This window comes from Chlorocebus sabaeus, chromosome 21 (assembly GCF_047675955.1).
Source record: "Chlorocebus sabaeus isolate Y175 chromosome 21, mChlSab1.0.hap1, whole genome shotgun sequence".
Taxonomy (NCBI): domain Eukaryota; kingdom Metazoa; phylum Chordata; class Mammalia; order Primates; family Cercopithecidae; genus Chlorocebus; species Chlorocebus sabaeus.
Window position 1 is genome coordinate 113,120,726 of NC_132924.1, and position 20,273 is coordinate 113,140,998.

The 20,273-nt window shown below is 45.2% G+C and overlaps 1 protein-coding gene across 1 annotated transcript in view; it reads right to left on the reverse strand.

Moving 5' to 3' along the window:
• The window catches only part of PARP12 (poly(ADP-ribose) polymerase family member 12), a 39,644-nt gene extending 24,227 nt beyond the window's left edge, over nucleotides 1–15,417 (reverse strand). The window contains exons 1-4 of the mRNA XM_007983137.3: nucleotides 14,741–15,417; nucleotides 10,410–10,545; nucleotides 9,363–9,660; nucleotides 7,157–7,258 (exon numbers count right to left, since the gene is read on the reverse strand). Coding sequence (XP_007981328.2) covers nucleotides 7,157–7,258; nucleotides 9,363–9,660; nucleotides 10,410–10,545; nucleotides 14,741–15,066 — 862 coding nt within the window. The 5' untranslated portion in view covers nucleotides 15,067–15,417. The remainder of the gene's footprint in view (nucleotides 1–7,156; nucleotides 7,259–9,362; nucleotides 9,661–10,409; nucleotides 10,546–14,740) is intronic.
• Between the last annotated feature and the right edge of the window lie 4,856 nt (nucleotides 15,418–20,273).

The window sequence follows — 20,273 nt, forward strand, 5'->3', positions numbered from 1 at the left end:
TGGCCAGGCTAGTCTCGAACTTCTGGCCTCAAGTGATCCACCCATCTTGGCCTCCCTAAGTGTTGGGATTACAAGCGTGAGCCGCCACACCTAGCAATTTTTTAGAAATATGTATGTTGATGGTTTATATCATCTATGAATTTTATTTTTATTTATTTATTTTTTTGAGACGGAGTCTGGCTCTGTCGCCCGGGCTGGAGTGCAGTGGCCAGATCTCAGCTCACTGCAAGCTCCGCCTCCCGGGTTTATGCCATTCTCCTGCCTCAGCCTCCCAAGTAGCTGGGACTACAGGCGCCTGTCACCTCGCCCGGCTAGTTTTTTTGTATTTTTTAGTAGAGACGGGGTTTCACCGTGTTAGCCAGGATGGTCTCGATCTCCTGACCTCGTGATCCGCCCGTCTCGGCCTCCCAAAGTGCTGGGATTACAGGCTTGAGCCACCGCGCCCGGCCTATGAATTTTATTTAATGAGAGTAAGAAGCTGATCATGAGAAGGTCAAAGGTCTCATCACTGCAGGGGGCAGTCTGACTCCTCAATATCACTCTCCACGTGGCAGGTGGATGGGCAGATTTCACAGCAAAGATGGAGCCAGATTCATCTCTACCAGAAATCCAACCCAACCCAATACATGCAACTGAAGGGAGGTCAGCAGCATGGTTACAGGCTCCTTGCTTCTTCTGGCTAACAACATGCTCACTCCTTCCTTGACACACTCCCACCAACATCCACACAATGGCCCAGACCTATGGGTTCCAGTGAGCTACTCCCCTCACCAACCCCATGTTCCTCTTGGGCAGCCAGATACTCACTTCTCTCATCACTCCAAGCACACGCTGCCTGCCCTGCCTTTGCTGGTGCCTGCCACCACCTGGAACGCCACCCACACCCTCTCCCTACCTGTCAACAGCCTATGTGAGGTTCGGCTACATCCACACAGAGGAGTGTCAGGAGAGGACAGGGAGAAAGGAGAGAAAAAGAATGAGATGCTCTTTGCACTGTGACATGCAGCTGGCTACCTCCAAGATATCTGCTCTAAGGCAGAAAGATAGAGAACAAGGTACAGAATGCCTCTATTTGGGTAAAAAATAGAAAAAAAATAAGATTAGGGATATTCTGACTAAACACACACATATGCACAAATTATTTCTTGCAGAGGGAACTTGGTAGCTGGAGACAAAGTTATGAGCAAAGACTTCTGTCATTTTGGCATGTTTTGAACTTTGAACCACAAGAAGATATAATACATTCCAAAAATTACACATCTAATTAAGTGAAAAAGGTAGAAAGCCATGATAGCGTGCATGTGTAAGAAGGAAACTGAACAGACACATACTCTTGTACATGTATAAAGTCTCGATGGGAGGATATTCAAGGAATGGATAATTACAGCTGTTTCTTGGAGGGAACTTGAGTTCTGGAGAAAACTGGTGTGAGGGGGACTTATTTCTTACTGAGTGTCCTTTGTACATTTTTAATTCGTATTTCAAAATAATAATGAAACTAGCTAATTTGATACTTGAAAAAAATTAAAATTTTCTAAAATCATGTGCATTCTTTCAGGCACATCTCAATGCCACTTCTTTCCCAGGCTCTGCAAAAGCACCATAGTGGGGGAAGTACCACGGAGGAGGGTGGGAGGGTGCCTGGGCTTGTCACAGACCAGGTACTGGGCTGAGCAGACAGGGCAGAAGAGAGTGCCAGGCTGAGAGGACAGAGGGAACAGGGTGGGGACACCCAAGCAAGGAAACTCCTCTGAGTTCAACAAGGCTGGACACAGCCACACCAGGGACTAACTTGTCCAGTTTGAACATGGACATCTCACTAGGTCAGAGAACCTCTTGGACTCTCTCAACCAGGTGTGTATAAAACAGATAATTAAGGGGCTGGGCCACGGAAGATAAAAATAGATATGGTCCAAGGTCATGACCAGCGAGTTCCTGTTCCCTCCCTGAAAGGCACTAGAGGAAATGATCAGCGATGAGAGCAGAAGGTCTCCCTGGGGCATCCCAGTATTCAAATGCTTTAACTACAAACCCAGGCACAGGTGTACTATGGACAGCCTGAGACAGGCTCTCCTTGCAAGCAGGCACACCCTGGGGAAGGTGCACTCCATAGGGCCCTCCAGGCTGATGCTTCCTCAGGAAGGACATGGGGGCCAGGGGAAGGCACTACAATCAAACAGCAGGCCTGAGGCTTCCGTTCTGAATCAAAGTTGAGCTACAGACCACACTGTTCATAGCTGGAAGGTGCCCAGGACAGGAGGCACCACGTAAGGCACTGCAGCCACAGCAGCTGGTGAGAGCCTAGTCCCAGCACAGCAGTAGAGACATAAGGTCCCTTCCCTTGTCCTGGTCTTCCTGTCCCCTTTCTCAACTTCTTTTCCCTACTTCTAAAGTTCCCTACCTCACTTTGGCATTCCAGGGGCTTTCTAGGAGGTGAGTCATAGAAATCAAATCAATTTGGCAGACAAAATACCATATCCACCCCAGCAATTCCTCCCTATAGCCCTTGAAATAACAGGCCAGAGAGAAGAATAAATCCAAAAGCACTGGAAAACAATAAAAAATACCATCAAAAGACCAGAATTATTCAAGAATTGCTAAAACTATGGAGCAATGAGAATCAAATAGATATAAAAAGAAGAGAGAAAAATGCAGACAAAATATGCAGAACATACCACAGAAGCAGAAAATATCTGGGGTCATCACAGATTCAGAGTCTGATGAAGCCAGGAGCAAGAAAGATACCCAGGCCAATCCCAATGAGAACAACGGGAGCCCCTGGCACAGGTACTCCCTTGCCCTAACTTGCTTGCATGAAGGAAGCTTGCTGTGCGCTTCCTAGTTAAACTAAGTGTGAACATAAGGGTTACAGCGAGAGAAAAGCAAATGAGATGGCCACCAAAGCCCCCATCCCAGTCCTAGGCTGCATGCCAGCCTCCCATTTCACCAAGCAGAACCTTCTGCCTCTTCCCCACCATCACTAGAATGAGGACCTGGAATGCAAATCAGCCCCATGGAAATCAACCAACAGGCATATGGGATTCTCAAGCACCAACGTGACAGACAACCAAGAATCACTCCACACATGAAGGAAAATAATTCGAAGACAGGCAGCAACTCACACAGAAGCAGCGATACCTAAGGAGAGAACAATCAGAGTTAAAAGAAGAAGCATTCACAGCTAGACTTCAACCTAAAAGCCTAGCCTCTGAAACTTCTAGGAAAAAACCATAAGAAAAACATTTTGTAGGCTTAGAATAGGCAAATATTTTTAGGACACAAAAAACACAAACCATAAAAGAAAAAAATATATTATCTGGACATCACTATTAAAATACCTGTTCTTCAAAATATACTATAAAGGAAATAAACATGAAAGACTGGGAGGATATATCTTCAGTATAAATCACATACAAAACACAACTCAATAATAAGAGATCAAACAACCCAAAAAAAATGGGTATAACAGTCACAAAAGACCAATACTGTATGATTCCATTTATATGAAATACTCAAGCAAATCTATAGAGATGGAACCTTCATCTGTAGTCACCAGGAGCTGGAGGGAGGGAAAAATGGTGGCTGACTGCTAATGAAAACGGGGTTACTTTGGGGGTGTTGAAAATGTTTTCATATTGCCTATGATGATGGCTGCCCAATTCTGTGTTAATATTACATATATAAGTGGACTTCAAAAAGTTCATGGAAACTGGAATTAAAAGATAAAAAATATAAACTTTATTTCTCAAGATAAGTTCCATCAAGTTCATGACACTTTTGTAAAAGATTATACCAGCCATTTCGTCCACCCATAAAGAACTGAGGGTCCCAGGAATTTAACCATGTCAATCCAGTCTTTTTTTTACATTATTAACTGAAAACAAAAATGGGTGCCCTTTAAAGATTTTTTTTTTTTTTTTAGACAGAGTTTCGCTCTTGTTGCCCAGGCTAGGGTGCAGTGGCATGGTCTCGACTCACTACAACCTCCACCTCCCGGGTTCAAGTGACTCTCCTGCCTCATCCTCCCAAGTAGCTGGGATTACAGGTATGTGCCACCACGCCCGGCTAATTTTTGTATTTTTAGTAGAGATGGGGTTTCACCATGTTGGCCAGGCTGGTCTCGAACTCCTGACCTCAAGTGATCCACCTGCCTCGGCCTCTTGAAGTGCTGAGATTACAGGCATGAGCCACCATGTCCGGCCTAAAGATTTTTTAAGATTAGAAAACAAAAAGAAGTCCGAAAGAGTCAAATCAGGACTATAAGGTGGATGCCTACAGATTTCCCATTGAAACTCTTACAAAATTGCCCTTGACTGATGAGGAATGAGCAGGAGCTTTGTGGTGGTGGAGAAGGACCCTCTGGTGAAGCTTTCCGGGCATTTTTCTGCTAAAGCTTTGGCTTTCTCAAAACACTCTCATAATAAGCAGATGGTATTGCTCTCTGGCCCTCTAGAAAGCCAACAAGCAAAAGGTCTTGAGCCACCCAGAAAACTGTTGCTGTGACTTCTGCTCCTGACCACTTCTGCTGTGACTGGGCCACTTTCCCCTTTTAGGAGCCATTGCTTTGTCTTCAGGATCCTACTGGTAAAGCCATGTTCCAATCTCCTGTTACAACTCTTCAAAGAAATGCTTCAGGATCTTGATCCCACTTGTTTAAAATTTCCACTCAAAAAAGTTCTGCTCTTGTCTGTAGCTGATCCAGGCAGAATGGTTTCGCACCCATAGAGTGGAAAGTTTGCTCAAATTTAATTTTTAATTTTTCTGGCATATTGTATAAACTGAACTAATCAAGATGTCTGGTGTCAGCTACTATTTGTGCCGTTAATCACTGGTCTTCAATTAAGGAACAAACAACATTAATTTTTCCCTCACAAATTGATGTGGATAGCTCCATCTTTAACATTCTCTCATCCCTTCTTAAACTGACTTACTCATTTATAAACTGATTTCTTTGGGACATTGTCCTCATAAACTTTTTTGCAAAGCATCAATGATTTTGTCATTCTGCCACCCAAGAGTCACCATAAATTTGATATTTGTTCTTGCTTCAACTGCAGCAAAATTGATGTTGCTTTGATAGGGGCTCTTTCCAAACTGATGTCTTATCCTTCTTAGTGCCTCAAACTAGATCCTGTTCAGATATGTTATTACAAGTTAGTATGAATTTATTTTGGTGCAAAAGTTTTGTACTCCATCCTTAATTTTTTCATAATATGCATTTTCCATGAACTTTCTGAAGACCCCGTGTGTGTGTGTGTTTGTGTGTGTAAAGCTGTTATATAAAAAATAGGCAAAAGATTTGAGTAGATACTTCACAGAAAATATACAAATGCCCCAAAAGTACATGTAAATAAAAGTTAAACATCATTAATCATCAGGGAAATGCAAATTAAAACCATGAAACATCATCACTCACTGATTAGAATGGCTAAAATTTAGAAGACAATGCCAAGTGTTAGCAAGAATATACAATAACTGAAACTCTCATATGTTGCTGGTGGGAACATAAAATATCATTATCTATTTTGGAAGACAGTTCGGCAGTTTCTTACAAAGTCAATCACATGACATAACCCAGTAACTATGTCTAGGTCTTTACCCAAGAGAAATGGAAACATATATCCACATGAAAACTTATATGTAAATATTTATAGAAGTTGTATTTGTAAAAGCCAAAAACTGGCAACAACCCAAATGTTCATCAACATATGAACGGATAAACAAATTGCACTCAATCATGCAATGGAATACTACTGCGCAACAAAAAGAAACAAATGATCGATATGCCAGCATGACTGAATCTCAAAAACATGTTAATGAGAGAAGCGAGGCACAAGATAATACACTGTATGATTCCATTTATGTGAAATTCTAGAAAAGGCAAATCTAATCTATAGTGACAAAAAGTAGATCAGGGATTTCCTGGGGGTGACAAACTAGGGGGTGAGGATTAATTATAAAAGGGCACAAAACAATGTTTTTGGAGGGGGTTCTATAACTTGATGGTAGAGATGGTTACGTGAGCATATATACTTACCAAAACTCAGAACTATACATTTAAAATGGGTACACTTTATCTTGTGTAAACTATAGCTCAATAATATTGCTTTCAGAATACACATATATATGTATATATAGAGCTCATATTCTTTGACCTATCATTCCATTCCCCAGAATCTATCTATGGAAATACTCACATATATGTACTTGAATGCACAATGGCACATCATTATAATCAAATACTACACACTTGTTTTTAAAATGAGGTGGACTTTCACATACTGGCATGGAAAAAAGTCTCCAAGATACAATGTTAAGATGCAGGTTGAATAACAACATTATCACATGCTCCTATCTGCTTAAAAATAGGTAAAACAAATATCACAACCACACAGGAAGTGTTTACCTTTGGGCAAAGATGATGGAGAACTTCATGCTTCACTCTGTATTACTGAACTGTTTTACAGAGTGAAACTATTCATGAATTGCTTGGGTAGTTTTTAAAAACTGAAAATGAACCAAGAAGTTTTGGTGGTTGTCAAGGGGAGTCACCAAATTTGAGAACAAACCTTTCTTCAGTCAAAGCCCAGGACAGCATTTAAGAAGAAAACAAAGGTTTAGTGAAAATACACACACACACATGCACACCAGAATTGCTGCTTCTGATAAAAGAGGGATCACTGGATTGCTCACTGGATCAATACAGAAGAAACCCCCAATTTAAACAACTACTCATCCTCCAAGAGCTAACACAAGTGTTTTCTTCGCAGTGAAGTCCTTTCCAGTTTCGAAGGGAGCTCTCAGCCTATCATTACCCTTATCTTTGTTCCCACCAGGCTGAGCAGTTCCCTGTCCTGTGCAGGTCTGTGACTTCATGTTAAGCTGACCAAGTCTCAATACTTGACACTCATTTGGTGCATGAACCAGTTATATTCCCAAAAATGATCCACATTTAATTTCTAAAAGCTCAAAGAATTGCTACCATCTTCAACTCCCCAACAAAATACCTTCAGAATTGGTTTGGCCAAAGTGCCAAGCCCTGATCCTCTCTGGATGGGGTAGAGGTTTGGTAGGGGGTGACTTCAGAGCACAGCTCTGGGAATAACAAGCAGTTACCCCTCCCACAAGGGGGATGAAGGAGCCTCCTCCAACTTACCTTGAAAGCTACAACTTTTCCGGATATGGTACAGACAGATCTGATCACCCTCCTCCTGGCTAAGAGTGTTTGGGGACACAGAACCTGAACTGTCTTTTCTTTCTGCAAAGAAACACCACAAAGATATGTCAGCTTCTGACAAGGGGTACAAAGGAGAGTTAAAGAGGATTCATTCAGCTCTCTGCACAAAAGTGGGCAAGGCAAGCTCACAGAGCCCTATCATGTTTGGGGTGAAGGTGCTCCTACACAGGTGGGTCCTCTACTTTTTAGTGACAGGCTGGCAGCCTGAGGCCACACAGCTGCTTGCCAGATCCAGGACTCCATGAAGGGACTCCTTTCTCAACTCTCACTGTCCACCCAATTCACTACAAGACCCATTTAAAAACACAAGTGCCTGACTCTGCCCTAGACTGACTTCACCCCAGACTCAATCAGAACCTCCAGGGGTGGGACTTGGGACACTTTTGTAATAAGGGGAGAACCACCGTCTTACATGTTGAGGCATCTTACAATTCCTTCTATGCCTAAGGTTGATGACCCCTGAGGGCAAACAGGGCTACTTTTCATAAACTAGATTTGAGGCTATATAGCAAATATTCATTAATGAACTATCAGAACTGGGTACTAATACCAAAAAAAGAATAATAAATACAACGTCCACATTTCAAAAAGAAGCCCCTTTAATAAATTTTAGGTTAATTATCAGGATCTTAATATAAAAAGGGCACATAAATCCTTTCTAGTTTATCTTTACTAGCATCATGCCAATGAGTCTTTACCTGTGACATTTACTCTCACCCAGCTACCCCCAAATGAACACATAAAATTAATTTGCAATCCCTATTTAGTGTCACCTGTCATTTTGTTATTCATCTTCCCTTTTCTTTTTATAAGCCCCTGAGATACTTCACTCGAAATCCAGGTCTATGGGACCCCGGAGGTCATCTCCCTCTCTCCCCACAATAGTGACTGCCCTTGAAGCTGGTATCACTGGGCAGTGGATCCCTCCTCCCTTTCTGACAAGGCTGTAATCGAACTGTATTCAAGGCTTTAAGATACTCTTAAAGATCTATTTAATACAAAACCTGTCTACTTCTAGGCTTCCTACAACTGAAAGAAATTAACAAAACATAACTGATGACAATGTAAAGAAAAAACAAATACAATGGATAACTTTTAAATATAAAAGTCAAGTACAATTAGAGTGGTGCATTTGTTTGCAGGTAGTCCTGGCATGCAACGGACATTCTAGGAAGCGCTCTGTTAAAACTGTAGCCACCACTACAGCTAACTGAGCGGGTTGGATTCTGCTCTGAGGGGAGGCATGTCTCAGCTTCGCCAAGGAATAACCAGCGCCCAAGACAGTGCCCAGCATGTGGCAAGCACACAAAGGTGCTGAATCAAAGAGTGGATAACAGAACGGCCAGCCAACAGCTGATACTGTGAAATCCACCGGATGCCAGTGTATCATAATCTCCCTGACAGACCACATTATTCATCTGCCCAACAACAGGTACTCAAGAAATGCTTATTAAATAAAAATTTCTGCTCAAAATTTGCCTGTCACTAAACCTGACAGTGTTTTTTAAAAAATAAGCATCCTAGCACACTCATTCATTCAACAAACATCAGAGTACCTACTGTGGGCCAGGCACTGTCTAGGTGCTGGAGATGAGCAGGGAACAAAGCAGACAAATTTACAATGACTCAAAAACGCTATTTATTCATGGCAGGAATACAGCCAATGCTATAATTAAGGTATGCTTCTTTCACTCATTTTGTAAAATCAGAATACAACACAAGGCACGCTCCCCAGAGCTGTCAGCACAGCATTCCTAACTTTGGGTTCCTTCCTGACGGACATGCTCTCGTGGGCGTGAAGAGAGGGGTGACTGCACAGGGGGAGGAGCCAAGTCTCCCATTTCAGTGCAGACTAGGCCCATTCAGAATTCACTCACCATCAATACCAATTCACATTTGTCTAGGATGGCTTGCTTGATCATGTCTATGATTTCACCCCTGCACCCCCTGCCTTGTTAGGAAAGCATCATCAACTCCGTTTTACTAAAAGCAGCACCAGACTTGCCCAAAGTCACATGATCCGTGTAATGGCTAGCTGGAATCCGGGAGCCCCCAGTCCAGGACCTCCCATGCTCCCCACCAGCCTTACCACTCCCCACCAGCCTTACCTTCCCACCAGCCTTACCAGAAGTCCCCTGTGGGACAAAAGGAGGAGGCACTCTGCTGGGGGCAGAGCTCTTATTCTTGATGTCATGTGCATTTCTATAAATGGAAGGCAGCCTGCTCACCAGGTCTGAGCTCATACCCAACTTCTCCAATTTTTCCAGATTCTCAGAATTAGAGAAATCATGGGATCTCTTACAGCTCTTGCCAAACTTGCATTCCCCCTGTAAAAAATACTGGCAGATATGGAGCTTGATGCACTGGTTTTGAAAGGCACAAGAGCCATGGGGTCCATCTCCTTTGTTGTAATGTTGGCAAATCTGTTGACAGACAGGAAAAAAACCACCAGTTCAGGAAGGTCTCACACGACACCACCTTCCCAGTGGCCAGTCCACTGGTGAGACAGGGGCTTCCCAAGCTGTGATTCCATCATCCATACAGAACACAGCGACAACATCCCTCACTCTAGATGACGGCTGCTAACAAATGCCCTTGGCTAAAATGGGAACCAAGGGGAAAGGAGACTGCACAGAAGCAGCCCCTCCACTGGGAAAATCCAAGAACTTCAAAGTGACTATAGCTGCTCCTTTCACATGAGACGATGCAAATCAAATGGCTACATCCTAAGGACTGCTACAATCTACCTATACTCTTCCCCCACTGACTCATCAATTCTCCCTTCCCCAGGTCCCAGTTTTCTCTGAGTTCTCTATTCTACAATTCAAAGTCAAAGAGGCTCTGAGGGCTTAAAGCATCTTAGAGAAGGCCAAATACCACCCTTTCATTTCTCAATGGAGCACACTGAGAGGCTCAGAGAAGTTAAAGAATCAGCCCTAGTCACACAGCTATCCATGGCATCTGGCACATGTTTGTGGAACTGGGTTGTTGGCAAAGCTGACCCTTGAACTTCAATCAACTGCTCCTTCTGCTCCACATCCCAAATTTCTGCATGCGGGAACCAGACCAGAGACCCCCAAGGGCCCACCCATTCCACTCACAGTCATTACATTTCCCAAGATACAGGAACATCCCCAGGGAGCTGTGAAACCCAGACTTCCCCGGCACTCACTTCTGGCAAAAGCCAGGGGTCGTTCTGAAACAACAGTTGGCATAGCTCGTTATAGCTCAGGTGGTCAACGCCATGAGTTCTCAGCACACTCAGGTTATGTTCGGTTGTCAAGCTGTGACTATTCCTACAGTTCTTCCTGCAAAGAAGGACAGCTGGTGTTATATGTTGAATTGAGTCTCCTCAAAATTCCTATGTTGGCGTCCTAACTCCCAGGACCTCAGGCTATGGCTCTGTTTGGAAAGCAGGTCTTTAAAGAGGTAATTAAGTTAAAAAGAGGTCAATAGGGTTAGCCCCAATCCCACATAACTACTGTCCTTATAAGAAGAGACTGGGGCACAGACACACACACAGGGAAGACTATGTGAGGACATGGTGAGAAGGTGGCCATCTACAAGCCAAGGAGAGGGGCCTCAGAAGAAATCAACCCTGCCACCTTCTCTCAGACTTCTAGCCTCAAGAACTGTGAGAAAATCGATTGCTGTTGTTTAAGCCTCCTAGGACTTTGTTACGGCAGTGCTGGCAAACTGAAAGCTGCTAAAATCAGTCTTCATGACAATTTTTCAGAAACACTTCCTGATAGTGTTTACAAGCACCAGACCAGCATGTAGGCTGGACGCGATGGCTCACGCCTGTAATCCCAGTGCTCTGGGAGGCTGAGGTGGGTGGATCACTTGAGGTCGGGAGTTTAAGACAACCAGCCTGACCAATATGGAGAAACCCTGTCTCTACTAAAAATACAAAATTAGCTGGGCGAGGTGGTGCATGCCTGTAATCCCAGCTACTCAGGAGGCTAAGGCAGGAGAATCGCTTGAACCCAGGAGGTGGAGGCTGTGGTGAGCCAAGATCACAGCATTGCACTCCAGCCTGGGCAACAAGAGCGAGACTCTGTCTCAAAAAAAAAAAAAAGAAAGAAAAAGAAAGAAAAGAAAAAAGAGAAAAGAAAAACCAGCATGTCTATACGACAACAACAATTTATCAAGGAGGAGATAGGGCCTTGTAAGGTCTGAGGCCCAGGACAGCACCTCTGAGCAAGCATTTGATGAGAATGACAAAGAGGAGTTGCTGCACAGCAGTCAGTCAGTAAGCAGTTAACCACAGGCTGACTCAACAAGCACGGCATCTTATCATTACAGGTTACATACGTGCATGCATGCAGGCATATAAACACACACACACACACACACAGCCCTGAACCCAGTTCTTTTTTTTTGCTCTCTTCCTCCATTCTTTCCATCCACAAACATCTGATAAGCACCAGGGTGAGCCAGACACTAGCACCATGCCCTGAGAACCCAAAGATAAAACTTTAAATGACTGTCTGAGTCACCAGGACCCAGAAGAGTCAGGCCAAAAGCATTTGTTTGACTCTGGCACTGCCATGCCTCCTATGTCACATCTCAGGAGAATGCCAAACCCCGATCCACCCCAAACCTGCACCTTTTACGGAATCCCCCAGCTCAGTAAAGGGCAACTTTCCTCTCCCACTGCACAGACCAAAAACCCGGAAGTCATCCTTGCCTGCTCTCTTTCCCTCATCTAGTGGAGGTGACAGACATAGACGGGATTCCGATATGGAGTGGCAAGTTCAATGTCAGCTGTGGTCAGGATCCGTCAGCGCAGAGCGGAAGGGCACCTGAGCCAGTCTGGGCTGGGAGAGAACTGGTGAAGAAATCAGGGGAGCATGCTGGATGGCATAAAGTCTGAGTGGAATACTTAAAGGGTGAGGAGGAGACAGCAAGAGGAGAAAGGAAGAACATTCCAGAAGAGAGGCAAACAATTTGGTGCTGCCACAGCCAAATATATCTAATAAGTGTAATGATGACTGATGATGACAATGACAACGACTACTAAAATTTATTGAGCAACTGCCAAGTATCGGGGATTGCCAAAATATTTTATGAGTTAACTCATTCAGTCCTCAACCAGCCTGTGAGGGGAGTAATATCATTAACTCCACTTTGCAGATGAGGGAACTGAGACCTGGAGGTAAAGTCACTTGCCCAAAGCCACCAGCTAGCAAGGAGCAGTGCCCAGATTGAAACAAGATGGGCTGGATCTTGGGACTGTGCCCTAGACCACCAGGCTCACTACCCCCTGAGCAGAGGACCAAGAGCCAGGGACCCAGGACTCCGTACCAGCTCTGCAGCAGGACTGATGACCTATTTCTAAAAGAACTGACCCTGCGGTTCAGGAAGACAAGCAGAGTCACAGGGGAAGCAGAGAAGTGCAGCCAACCACACCTACTCTCCCTAAAGTGAGTCAGAAATGGAAGGTTCAAGAAACTCACCTGTGTAAACCACAAAGAAAAGAAAAAACTGAAGAAAGAAGAAAACTCAAGGTCATCTGAGCCAATAAATATCACACTCCAGATTTCTGAGACAAGTCAGACCTGAAGCCACATTTTGGTAACTAGCTTAAGAACAGGGCTGCCATCTTTATTTTACCAAATATGAACATTAAACAGATCCAGCAGTTACCCCCAAGAGTGGCTCCATCCAGCCACTATTTGCTGTGTGCCTTCTTCCTCGTGGGCTGCTATTCCCTGCCCTCCCCCGGACTGCCTCATCCCTGAAGGCTGATTTCCCCAGAGTTCCACCCTCAGCCTCTTTTCGGGCCTCAGACTCTACCTCAGATCTAATCCACTCCTGGGGCTGCAGCCACAACACACACCACCCAGTATCTCCCAAACCAGCCCAGCACACTGGGGCCCTGACCTTCCTACGAAGCTTCTGACCTGAATAGCTGCCTCCTGGGCATGCTTCCAAACTAAAACGCTCTCTTGCTCTCTCAGTGAACACCACCCATGCCATAGTAGGAACAGAGACTGAAGAGTTGTCACCTGATATCCTCTCACCACACCGTCACCAACTCACCTCTTTCAAATTTCTCACACATAGCCCTTGGAAAGTTCTAATCTGGACACTTCCAGACAGCTGCTTCCTAGAGACTACCTTTCCCAGCCACCCTGCATCTAGACAGGGTCACGAGACAGCTTCCGGTCAATGGGATGTGGGTGAAAGGAAATCCACCACTTCTAGACCTGGCCCACAAAAACCTCCCATGCAACCCCCTTTCCATCAGCCCCCTGGAACTGGATACCTAGGCTGGCCTCAAGAGCCATGTGCTGAGGGGCACAGAGCGGAGGTCAGTCAGGCTGGATCCCTGAATGACTGTATGGATTAAGGCCCCCCACCCCATGCTCACTGCTGGGCCTGACATGAGCAAGAAATATCTACTCTATTAAGACAGACAGACACACACATACACACACACACACACACCAGGAAGCAAGCAAGAAAGGAGGGAGGAAGGAATTATCCTACATGACTAGCTTCCCAGTGGTTCCCCACAACATCCTCCCTTAAACTGGCACCAACACCACTACCTAAGACTTCCTAAAATGCAAACCTGATGGTTGCTCTCTCCTGCCATTTTACCCGCCCCATCACCTTCAGGGTGAGGCCCAAATTCTTAGACATAAACCTCAGCAATCCCTTCCACACATCCCACTGACCACGTGCTATGCACAGAACATGGACGCTAAGTGCTGGGGAGACAGCTAGGGCCTCTGCCCTCAGGGAGTTTCCATTCTATTGGCAAGTGGGTGCCATGAGGAAAATAAACAGTTCCCTGTGACCAAGAGTAAAGGGAGGAAAAGCCCTCAAATGGGATGTGATCTTTAGATTCAGGCCTGAAGGATTAACAAACAGGGCCAACCAAGAGCAGGAAGGGCACTCCAGGCAGAGCAAAGGCTCCCAGACATGCTCAGGCTCCCAGAAATACCCAGGCTGGGGGGGGGGGGGGGGTGTTCCAGGCACAGAAGGGTACCGAGTGGGCAGGGACCAGTGCCCCAGGACCGGTGGGCGATGGCAGGGAGCTTGCATTTTCCAGGTTGTAAACAGATAAATAGGGTTGAACGGGGTTTAAAGATCTCTTCCAGCTGCTGGGCAGAGAAAACCTTCATTGTCTGCTCTCAAAGCTGGCAAGGGGGGACCCGCGGCGTCGTGGAGCTCCCCTAGGCCACCGCCTCCCTACCTCCCTACCCCACACGGGCACACCCGGGTGTTCCCACCCAGCACTACCGCGCTCTATGTAAATCACTCTCTCTCCCCAGGCGTCTAGAGGACCCCACTCGACCCCGAGTCCCTCGCACTGTGCCAGGTACTCAGCAGGTGCTCAATAAACGCTCCCTTTAGTGTATGACGGGGCGAGGCCAGGGCAGAGCCACCGAATTGTATGCTCAAACTTCAAGTAAGACTCCCAAGCGGGCTGGAAGTGCTTGTGGGCGCGCGGGGCCTCCGCCGGCCGTCGCTCCCGGCGCGGCGCCTTACCCGGCTCTCAGAAACTTGCAGGCGCCATAGACCATGAACTTGCAGAGGTGCAGCTGCGCACAGAGCCCCACGCAGCCCGGCTTCGAGCCCTGGTGCGCGCGGCACAGGCGCAGCGGCGACGCGGCCAGCACCACGCGCTCCTGGGCCGCGGCGGCGCCGCCCGCCCGCACCGCCACCACGAAGCGGCCACGCTGCCGCAGCAGCCGCTCCAGCGCGTCGGCACTCAAGCCCATCCGCAAGCGGCGCCGCAGCTCGGGCAGCTCCAGGGCGCCCCCGGCCGCGCACAGCACCTGGGTCACCTCACCGACGACGCCGGCCTGGGCCATGGCCGCTGTGCCTGCGCCCGTCGGACCGCGGATGGTGCGACGCGGACGGCGGCGGACGCTGGCTGGCGGGCGGCTCTCGCAGGGTGGAGGCTCCGGCGGGAAACGAAACCGAAAGCGGCCCCGGGCCGGCGAAAAACAGAACCTGTGCGCCCTCGCCGCGCCCTCGCCACGCCCCCGGCCCGCAGCTGAGCGGCTGCGCCTTCCGCCTCAGGGCCCCCAGCTGTGAGGCCGCCGCCCGACGGGAGCTCGGGAGCTCGGGAGCTCGTGAGTTCGGGCGTTCGGCCCGGCTCGCGGGGGTCCAGTCCCTAGGCCCTGAAAATGGCTTCTTTGGATGTTTGAGGGACCAGGAGCTCCTAATTCCGCGATGCTCCGAGCGCCTTCAGTCAGAGGGAGCCTCGAGGGCGGCGGCAGCGCTGGCGGAGCCAGCTGGACGCCGCCGGTTAAAGCCGCTCAGCGGTTAAAGCCAAGCCAGGTTAAAGCCAAGCCAGGGCTTCGGTAGACGTCTCACAGAAACAGGGACAACTGACGGGAGCCCCCACCCCTCGAACAAGTGACAAAAGCGATCACTCCGCAGTGGAAGACAGGCTTAATTAAATGTTCCTTTCGCCTCGGTGCATCAATGAGTTCCTTCATTTAAATATAAAAGGGTATGTTCTTTAAAAGAACAAATCCGTGAGCCGAGATCGCGCCACTGCACTCCAGCCTGGGCGACAGAGCTAGACTCCGTCTCAAAAGAGAAAAAGAAAAAAATCCGTTACTCCCAGCCCCTGCTAAGTAACGATTGAACAAGTATTTTAGAAGACCTATCAGAGCAAAGGACCCTCTCACACGTGTTGAGAGCAATGCGAGTTGTTAGAACCCTTTGGGAAAGTAATCCAGGAATAGCTATTAAAATTGAAAACGCTCGTGACCTTTGACCCAGCGATCTTTCCTCTCGGAATCTTCCAGAAGTAAAAGGAACAGTAAATAAGTTATGTGTGAAAGTGTTACTGGGGGAACCCTACCTGGGAGGTAGGGTTAAGTGGGAACAGTGTGGCTAATCTTTAAAGACTATTATGAAGACTTTAAGCATATGTTAAATCTCCGTGTGTGGATCTAGAGGGACAGACAGCCATGATGTGGTGTTAAACGAGAAAAGATGTCTGTACAGTAATGTCTAATCAAGTTGAATGATCAAGAATTAATTTTTTTAAATGTCTAATAACAAAAAGAGAAGCCTGTGTGTATGTGACAGGACATTTTTTAATAAGCACGGGGAAAGATGAAGAAACACGCAAGGGTGGTTGAGAGGAGGCAGTAGGAGGTACTAGGAAAATGGAAAAGGGAAGATGAGAGGCAGAAGGATTATGGGGGACGAGTACTTATGGTATAACATTCACTAAAAATGAATGTAAAAACCTTAACTATAGGACAGGCGCAGTGGCTCACGCCTGTAATCCCAGCACTTTGGGAGGTCAAGGCGGGCGGATCACTTGAGGTCAGTAGTTTGAGACCAGCCTGGCCAACGTGGTGAAACCCCGTCTCTACTAAAAATGTAAAAATTAGCCAGGTGTGGTGGCGGGCACCTGTAATCCCAGCTATTCGGGAGGCTGAGGCAGATGAATCGCTTGAATCCGGGAGGTAGAGGTTGTAGTGAGCCGAGATCATGCCACTACACTCCAGCCTAGGCAACAGAGTGAGACTCCATCTTTAAAAAAAAAAAGAAAGAAAATCTTACCTGTAGTATCACTACAAAAATGTAAATAAAAAAAAGTGTATGGATAAAGACTAGATAGTAACATGGACGAATGAAAATGAATTTAATTAGAAATGGAATGAGGGGTTTTCTCTTTGATTTTAATTGTGATTTTAATGTTTTCATTGTATAAAATGTTAATTTTGTTTTTGTTGTTATTGTTTTAGAGACAGGGTCTTGGTCTGTCACCCAGGCTGTAGTATAATGGTATAATCATAGCTCACTACAACCTGGAACTTCTGGGCTCAAGCGAACCTACCACCTTAGCCTCCCAAGTAGCTGGGCCTAGAGGCACGTGCCACCATGCCCAGATAATTTTTACATTTGTTTAGAGACACTGTCTCATATGTTGCCCAGGCTGGTCTTGAACTCCTGGCCCCAAGCAGTCCTCCCACCTCAGATTCCTAAAGTGCTGGGATTACAGGGAGCCACCACACCCGGCCTAAAATGTTAATTTTTAATTTAAAATGTTAGGCCGAGTGCAGTGGCTCACACCTGTAATACCAGCACTTTGGGAGGCCGAGGTGGGTGGATCACTTGAGGTCAGGAGTTCAAGACCAGCCTGGCCAACATGGTGAACCCCATCTCTACTAAAAATATAAAAATTAGCCGGGTGTGATGGCGTGTGCCTGTAATCCCAGCTACCCGGGAGGCTGAGGCAGGAGAGTTGCTTGAACCAGGAAAGTGGAGGTCGCAGTGAGCCAAGATCACACCATTGCACTCCAGCCTGGGCAACAGAGCAAGACTCCATCTCAAAAAAAAGTTAATTTAGTTGTAGTTTCCATATTGTTTTGCAATAAAATAACATTTTTAAAAAAGGAAGGGTGATGTCAGTGAAAATGGTGGATTAAGGAACCCAGAAACTTTGCCTTTCCATAAAGGAAGCAATGAAAGAACTGACAAAAATTGTCAGAATCAACTTTCTTAGAGCCCTGGATATTAGTCAAAGGCTTGTAGCAACCTATCTAGCATTTAGTCAAGAAAAACAGCAAACTCTCATTAAGAACAGCAATCTTTATAGTATTTTAATTTACCCTAGTCCTATTGCCCACCCCCGCCACCGCTCCACCATCTCTAGTTCCATGGCAGCCTTGAAAGCTTACAGCCCACATTCCTAGTACCTGTACCAAAGGGAGGAGACAGGGATGGAGCTACTTTAAAGTCTCATTCCCAAAGAAGAGTCATTATTTGACCTATCTAATGGGTCCCTGGAAAAAAAACCCAGAAAGGCTTGTCTTTATTCAACCTCATTGGAACTAGCTCAGTCCTAAAGGTTTTTCCACCTGAAGAGGGAGTTATTTGTCAAATATTTTAACATCGTGACTGGCTGAGGCAATAGGTAACAGTAGGGGCAAACAATAGACTAACCAAGAAATGTAAAAGGAAACGTTGAAGGATGAGATGTCCATAAGGGCTTTGAAAAGCTCCAGTATATTTTTAGGAATTTAGAAGGCCATGTGCATGCGTAGTTCTGTGCACATACTCTGTTAACACCTGGGAAGATCCTTACCTCTCACTACTAGCTGACACTGAGGCTGTGTGCTAGCAGGAAATAAAAGCTATGCAGAGTTGAAAACTGCCTAATGAAAATTGGATACATGCCCCAAAGTGCATACAGAGCCCCTTGGCAAAGACTAGGAGACATATTGGTTCCAGGTGTTTAAGGAAATCTCCATCTAATCATTAGTTGACCAAGTAGAGACTTCCATAGTCACAAACAATGAAGATACACACTTTACAAAATTAGTTCAAAAAAGTTACTAAACAGCAACTATTAGGTTGGTGCAAACCGCAATTAGTTTTGCACCAACCTAATACTAAAATAAGCACAATCAAACCCTGAGGAAAGAGGAGTATCTGACTTAGAGAGTTGGCACATTGTTTGAAATGTCCAATTTTCAACTAAAAATTACGTAACTTGCAAAAGAAACTAGAAAGTAAGACCCATGCAAAGGAAATAAGAGCAATCAATAAAAACTGTTCCTAAGAAAACCCAGATGTTGAACTTTGTAGAAAAAGAGTATAAATCAGCTATTTTTGATATGTTCAAAGAGCTAAAGGAAACCATCTCTAAAAACGTAAAAGAAAGGGTGAGAATGATGCCTCACCAAACAGAATATTAATAAAGACAGAGAAATTATAATAAAGAACCAATAAAGGTTCTGGAGCCAAAAAGTACAATAACTGAAATGAAAAATTCACTAGAAGGGTTCAGCAGCAGATTTGAGTATGCAAAACAAAAAAAATCAGCAAACTTGAAGATAGATCAATTGAGATTATCTGGTCTGTGGAACAGAAAGGAAAAAGAAGAATGAAAAGAGCCTCAGAGAACTGTGAGACACCATCAGATATACCAACAACACATAATGGAAGTTTTAGAAGGAGAAGACAGAGAAAGGAAAGAAAGAATATTTGAAAAATTTTTGGCTAAAATTTCTCAAATTTGATGAAAAACATTAATCTACACATCCAAGAAGCTTACTTAATGAATTCCAAGTAGGAAAAACTGAAATAGATCTACACCTAGATACATCATAATCAAACTTTTGATAGACAAAGAGAATCTTGAAAGCAGCAAGAAAGTAGCAACTCATCATGTGCAAGGAATCATCAGTAAAATTAACAGTTAACTTCTCATCAAAAACCATACATGCATGTAGAAGATAGTGTGATGATGTATTCAAAATGTGAAAAGAATCAACCAAGAATTTTATATCCAGCAAAACTGTCTTTCAGAAATGAAGGAGAAGGCCAGGCGTGGTGGCTCACACCTGTAGTCCCAGCACTTTGGGAGGCTGAGGTGGGTGGATCACGAGGTCAGGAGTTTGAGATCAGCCTGGCCAACATGGTGAAACCCGTGTCTACCAAAAATACAAAAATTAGCTGGGCCTAGTGGCAGGCGCCTGTAATCCCAGCTACTCAGGAGGACAAGAGTGAGACTTCATCTCAAAAAAAAAAAAAAAAAAAAAGAAAAGAAAAGAAAAGAAATGAAGGAGAAATTAGTTCAACATCTGGGTTTTCTTAGGAACAGTTTTTATTGATTGCTCTTATTTCCTTTGTATGGGTCTTACTCTCTAGTTTCTTTGCAAGTTACATAATTTTTAGTTGAAAATTGGACATTTCAAATAATGTGCCAGACAAACAAAAGCTGAGGCTGTTAGTTGCTAGCAAGGAGAAACATTAAGAGAGTCTTTGGGGCTGAAAGTAAAAGACACTAAACAGTAACTGGAAGTCTCATGAAGAAAGAAAAGCACCAGTAAAGGTAACTACATAGGTAAATGAAAAAGACAGTATAAATGTATTTTTTGTTTGTAACCGCCCTCATCTGATTTAAGACAAATACATAATGCAGTAATTACAAATATAAGTTGATGGACAATGTTTTGAAGATGTAATTTGTGACAATAATGGCAGAAGGAAAGTGAAGCCACAGAGAAGCAGTTTTTATATACTGTGGAAATTGGTATTAATC